The sequence below is a fragment of the Elephantulus edwardii genome, unplaced genomic scaffold (assembly GCF_000299155.1).
Source record: "Elephantulus edwardii isolate Elephantulus edwardi_28Jun2011 unplaced genomic scaffold, EleEdw1.0 scaffold00089, whole genome shotgun sequence".
Classification (NCBI taxonomy): domain Eukaryota; kingdom Metazoa; phylum Chordata; class Mammalia; order Macroscelidea; family Macroscelididae; genus Elephantulus; species Elephantulus edwardii.
This window is the reverse complement of record NW_006399839.1, coordinates 9,271,678-9,278,055: the sequence shown is the minus strand read 5'-3', so window position 1 is coordinate 9,278,055 and position 6,378 is coordinate 9,271,678. Positions and strand designations below refer to the sequence as shown.

General features: G+C 45.9%; 1 protein-coding gene across 1 annotated transcript in view; it reads right to left on the bottom strand.

Moving 5' to 3' along the window:
• The window catches only part of SEZ6L (seizure related 6 homolog (mouse)-like), a 93,688-nt gene extending 90,273 nt beyond the window's left edge, over window positions 1-3,415 (bottom strand). Inside the window, exon 1 of the mRNA XM_006890515.1 lies at window positions 3,316-3,415. Within this exon, the coding sequence (XP_006890577.1) occupies window positions 3,316-3,415 (100 nt within the window). The remainder of the gene's footprint in view (window positions 1-3,315) is intronic.
• Window positions 3,416-6,378: the final 2,963 nt, after the last annotated feature.

Here is a 6,378-nt window from a genome sequence, read left to right as displayed (position 1 = left end):
AATCAACAACAACAACAACAGGTGTATTGAGAATAGGGACAGAAAAGGAGAAGTCATAGTTTTGGACGTGACAAACACTTGGTGGGAGAGAAGCTTTGCAGACCAACAACACTGACAGGAGGCATCCCTGGGCCAGTTTATAAGGCAGGACGACCATGTACAGTAGGGCATATTGTTCACTGTGCAACAGCATCTGTGTAAGAGGACAAATGACGCTAAAAACCAGCCCACACTTTTGTTTCCCAAGCTGTGTGCCAGGGCTCAGGCCGAGATCCACCTAGGCTTGGGGAACATGTTTTGCTAATTCATGTAAAAATGACTTTGTGGGAGACACAGAAAGCTCTGAGGATCCGGAATTGTGAAGAGGTTCAGATCTGTTCAAACACAGGCTCCGTGAAGACATGTGGAGACCTGGGAGAGGTGAGTGCCAAAAAAGAAACTGGGATGGGGCCAGGTGGCGGGTGGTTATGGATGAAATTAGTAAGGTAGCAGAGTAGGAATCATGTCTTTGGGGTTCTTGTATATCCTGCTAACTCCCTGTGAGTCATTTTCATCTATTTTTTTGGTATTTTTATTGTTGTAAAAGACACATGACAAAAGCTCACCATTTTATTCCATTATAAAGTATATGATTCAGTATATGTTTATCATGCTAGGTAATCATCACTCCTATCTAGTTCTAGAACTTTACTGTCACCCCAAATAAACACCCTGTACCCATAAAATCAATGTCAAGAAAACAAAAATTCCCACCACTGGACCTATAGGCCACATCATGTTAGATGGAGAAAAGGTTGAAACTGTTACCAACTTCATCTCACCTAGACCCACAATTAACACACTTGGTACCTACACTTAGGAGCTCAGGAGATGTATTGCACTGGGAAAGTCTGCAGTCAAGAATCTCCCAAATTACTGAGGAGCAATGATGCTAGTTTGAGGACTAAGGTGCGCCTGACTTAGGCCATGGTCTTTCAATCAATTGTGATGCTGCTGAGATCTGGACAGTGAATAATGATGACAGAACAAGAACGGATGCCTTTGAGTATGGTGCTGGAGAAGAGTACCAAACATGAACTGCCAAAAGAACACACATGTTCTATGTTTGTTGTGTCTTAGAGAAGATGCAGTCATAGTGCTCTTCAAAGGCAAAGATGATGAAGCTTTATCTCACAAGCTCTGGGCATGTTGCTAGGAGAGGCTATTCATTGGAGAGAGACGTCTTGCTTGGAAAGGTGGAGGGACGGTGAAGAAGTGGAAGACCCTCAACCAGGTGGGCTGACACAGTAACTGTAGCAATGGGTTCAAGTGTATCAGAGATAATGAGGATGTCAGGGTTCAGATTTGTTGTTCATAGGGTCACTAGGAGTCATATTCAACTCAACGGCACCTAACAACAACAACAACAACCACAACTACCCACGAAATGACTCTTTGCTACCATCTCCTATCACCTGGACCTCATTTTTGCCGTGAAAGTGAAATCATGTAATAATTTTAAAGAAGACCTTGACTCAGGAGGCTGGTCGAATTGTGCCTGAAATGAGCTTTATTTACTTATTTGAGACCTAGTTCTGCCAGCTACAAGCTGTCCAATGGCTTTAACTTTCTGAATTCCGTTTCCTCAGCTGTAAAATGGGGCTAAACCAAAACCAAAACCATGGCTGGTGATATGATTCCAACTTGTAATGGTACCAAGAGCGAGCTCGTGGTAAGAAGCTGTGCTGTGAATCCCAAAGGCACGTGGTTGGAATCCACCAGCTGCTCCGCAGGTGAAGGATGTGCAATCTCCTCCCCTGCGATTAACTGCCTCTGAAAACCTGCTGGAGGGTCAGCTATGGGTCTGTTCCGACTCTGTGGAACACCTCAACGATACCGAATGTTATGGAGTAGAACTGCTCCATAGAATTTTCTTGACCTGGATTCACAATCAACACCCATGGTAGCAGCACCCAGGAAATCAAAAGACATGTTACCTTGGGGCGATTTTGACAACTTTGACATAGCTGTCAAAGACCATTTTAAAGTGCTGAAGAGCAAAGATGTCAGTGTAAAGACTAAGGTGCACCTGACCTAGAGCTCATGATATTGTTTAGTTGCTTAGTCTGCATGTCGAAGTTAGACAATGAATAAGGAAGAGTGAAGATGAGGTGATGCGGTTGAATGGTGGTGTTGTCGAAGACTATTGAATAGACCAGGGACCAATCTATCTTGGAGGAAGTGCAACCTGAGTGCTCCTTAGAGAAAGAGTGGTGAAACTTTCACAAACTTCAGGCATGTTGTCAGGATGGATCAGTTCCTTGGGAAAGGATATCCTGCAGGGAAAAGCAGAGGGTCAGGGGAAAAGAGGAAGGCCCTCAATGAGACAGACTGACACTGTGATTGCATGAGCGGGTGGGTTTGAACAAGGTGAAACGGTGAGGACAGGGCAGGACAAGCCAAGTTCAGACTGGCTGTTCAGAGGGTCACTATGAGTCCCAGCGAGCAGGGTCACACCTAACAACAATCTTTACCCAAGGAAGTCACCAGGTCCTCTTCCCTCAGTGCCCTTGGTATTGTGGTTGAGCGTCATATAGTCAGCACAGACTCACAGCTGTTTCTCCAGCAGGTTTTCAGAGGCAGTAAATTGAACGGGTGTCTCCAAATTGCATGGGCAATCAGCAAGCAAATGTAAACTGCTTTCCCATCAGTGAATGTTGCTACGACTTTCAGATGCCATTAGGTATTACTGTCATGACAGGAGTCCAGAATGAAGGCTGCACAGTGGAGTGGACTTGGGGGGAGGGATTGTACAACAGTGAAAGACTTCTTTTACTTTTCAAAGAGAAGAACGGATGTGGGGAGCAGTGGGCAGGGGAGAAACTGCAACAATTAATGAATGGAAATCTAAAGTCTCTGTAAACTTTCATTATAATTAAGAAAAAAAATTTTTAAAAAACCAACAAAAACTTTCAGATGCCCTCTCTCCTATTTAAAGTGCTCAGTGACTGGCTGTCACGGCACTTGACCTTGTAATTTGAACTTGTAACTGCAGCCCCACAGCAGGCAGTGAAGGGGCTAGGACATTCAGACAAATGCGCTTGAGTTACATCCCGGGATAAAGGCCCTCGGACGGATAGCTGTCCTTGTCGATTTTCTATGGAGAAACACTCGCTCAGCTCCAGCCCTTCTGTGCTGCCATTTAAATTGACTTCAGCGGCTGTGGGAAGGGCTCATTTACTTCCACGGAGCTCAGCAGCAGTGCCGTAATCTATACAGACTGCAACAGTTTGCAACTGGCACCAACAAACGCTTCTGTTGTGTAACACTGATTACCAGCCAGCATGCGTCCCGAGCAGCGGGACTGCTGGGGTGGCAGCGCTGTGGAGGAGAGGCGGCCGCGGGGGTGGATGATGTAAGAGCAAGCCAGGGTCATGCAGGGACCAAGCTGGGCTTTCTGGTCCCAGGTGGGAAGCAATCAGGCTTTGGAGTGAGACCTGGGTTCGAATTCTGCCTCCGACCTGTGTCAGCGGTGAGAAGTCCCACAACCATCTTTTGCGGAACTGAGATCGCTCGTGTACCGTGCAGGACGAGATAGGGACATGCTCATAAACTGTTCCTTTTATGCTCACTCGCTTGTATCAAATGATTGATGCAACAGGCTGTCTTTAGAGATTGTGATGGGAGAAGGGGGTGACAGGATTGAATTAGGGAAGGCAAGAGGTCAGGATACTCGCCTTCAACCCGTCAGGGCTGAGCTGTGTGGTGTTCAGTGCAAACGGCTTCTTCACTCGAGTTGGTGAACCTGGATGGTCCTGTCTCGAACACTAGCCACCACCCTAACCTGGCACGGCAGTCCCCTCCTCTCTCTGTCAACCAGGAATCAAGACCAGAGAAGGTTCTAAAGACCCTTTCAGCTCCAACACAGTTGGCTTTGAAATGATCAGATGATTGACAGTTGTTCTTGAAAGCTGATGGTTCCTCTTTTTTATATAAGGGCAAAGTGACAGGTTTGAGGGACATGGGTTTGCTGGACTCCAGGCCAGCCCCTTCAGAGGCATGTCTCTTCGATTACAAGGGAAGAGATGGAGATGGGGAATGGTGGAGAGGAGAGAGGGATATGAGATAGAGAGAGGAGACAGGAGGAGGAAAGAGATGAGACAGAGAGAGAGAAGAGAGAGGGATATGACATAGAGAGAGGAGACAGGAGGAGGAAAGAGATGAGACAGAGAGTGGAGAGAGGAAAGAAGAGAGAGAGATGAGACAGAGAGAGGAGAGAGAGATGAGACAGAGAGAGGAGAGAGAAAGAAGAGACAGAGAGGAGGGAGGAGGAAGGAGGAAAGGAGGGAAGAGAGAGGAGGGAGGAGGAAGGAGAAAGGAGAGAGAAGAGAGATAAAGAGATAGATGAGAGATATGAAAAAAGAGAGAGGTGAAATTAGAGAAATGACAAAATAGAATGAAAAAAAACGAGAGAGATGACAGAAAGATGAGAGAAAAAGATCTATATGAGAGAGAGATCAGAGGGATAAAGATGAGAGATACAGAGAAGATAAAGAGCAACAAAAGGATTATAACAAGCAATAGGAAGCACACCAATGCCTCACGACTATAATATAAACAGTGATAGGGAGCCTTTGTCCTGAAGGCTTCTTGGAGGGCTAAGTGCCATGAAGGCACTAAGCACTTTTCTTCTGTCTTGCTATTTACTTTGTACTCAGCCCTCATGTTCACAGTCACTGGGCGCCGTTAAAACCCACCTGAAGTTGACCCGCCAGTGACTTTTCTGAGGCTGTAAATTGCACTGGAGCAATGAGCGAGCCCATTTTTCTCCCCTGGAGATGTTGATGCAGGAAGCACCACTGGGTTAGAAGCAAAACCCTCCGTGGACTTACGCCACCGGAGTTCTCCGTTAGGGGCCACGTTACTGTGTACGTCCAGGTGGAAACAAACCACAGCCGACTCTCCAGCAGGTTTTCAGAGGCAGTTTGGAAAGAGACTATCCATCTTTTTCTGGAGAGTAGCTGGTGGATTCGAACCACGTGCCTTTGGGATCACAGCGCAGCTTCTTGCCACTAGGCCACCAGAGCTCCCCTCTCCAATGCATATTAGTTTGTTCTTTTGGCAGTCCATGTTCAGTGCTCTTCTCCAACACCACAGCTCAAAGGCATTGATTCTTCTTTGGTCATCTCTATTATCCAGCTCTCAGATGTATAACAAGTGGTCAGAAAGACCATGGCCTGAATCAGATGCACCTTAGTCCTCAAACTGACATCATTACTCCTCAATAATTTGGAGAGGGCCCTAACTGCAGATTTTCCCAGTGTAACAAGTCTGTCTCTCTCTCTTTCTCCCCCCCCCCCCAATGACTGCTGGGACTAAGGATGTTAACTGTGGATCCAAGTAAGATGAAGTTGTTGACAGTTTCAACCTCTTCTCTATCCCATCGTGATGTTGCCTATAGGTCCAGTAGCGAGAATCTTTGTTTTCCTGACATTGAGATGCAATCCATACCGAAGGCTGCATTCCTTGATCTTCTCCAACAAGTGCTTCAAGTCCTCCTCACTTTCAGCAAGCAAGGCTGTGTTATCTGCATAACGTGGGTTATGGGTTAGTTTCCCTTCAATCCTGATTAGACACCATCAAGTCAAGTTTTGACTCACAAGGACCTCAGTCAAGCAGTAATTATTTTCCTCATTTTAAGGATCAGGAAAGCCAGATTTAAGTAACTTGCCAAAGTCATACAGTAAAGTTGGATTTTGAGCCCAAGCTGTTATCTTTCTCCCAAAGACCTTATTATTGTATCTTGCTTGAGGAATGTGAAGAATTGTTATTATTTTGTCTCTTCCCAACACACCTGATATTGCAATAGTTAAGCGCTTGACTCTTAATCAAAAGGCTGAATATCTGAACCCACCCACCAGGCAATCTGCTCTCTTAAAGGTGATAATCTAGAAAACAGTAAGGGGCAGTATTGCTCTGTCACATGGAAACACTATGAACTCAAGTTGGACTTGACAGCTCCTACCAAGAACAATGGTCTCCTTTTTAACCTGAAGGAATCTCTTGCATGTTAATGTCTCGCTTGCTGGCTCAGCTCTTGGAGGAAGACTCATCAACGGTCTGTGTCATGCAGATGACACAACCTTGCTTGCAGAAAATGCAGGAGACTTGAAGCTCTTACTGGAGAAGATCGAAGACCACAGCCTTCAGTAAGGATTCCATCTCAGCATCAAAAGGACCTAAAGTCATCCTGAGAAAAATGGGATAAATTATGTATACTGCATTGAAAGGGATGAGGGACTGCAACTACAATCCCAGAGGCGCACGGTTCGAATCCACCAGATGCTCTGCCGGGGAAGGAGGGACAATCTCCTCCTGTACCAGTCAGATCTGATTTGA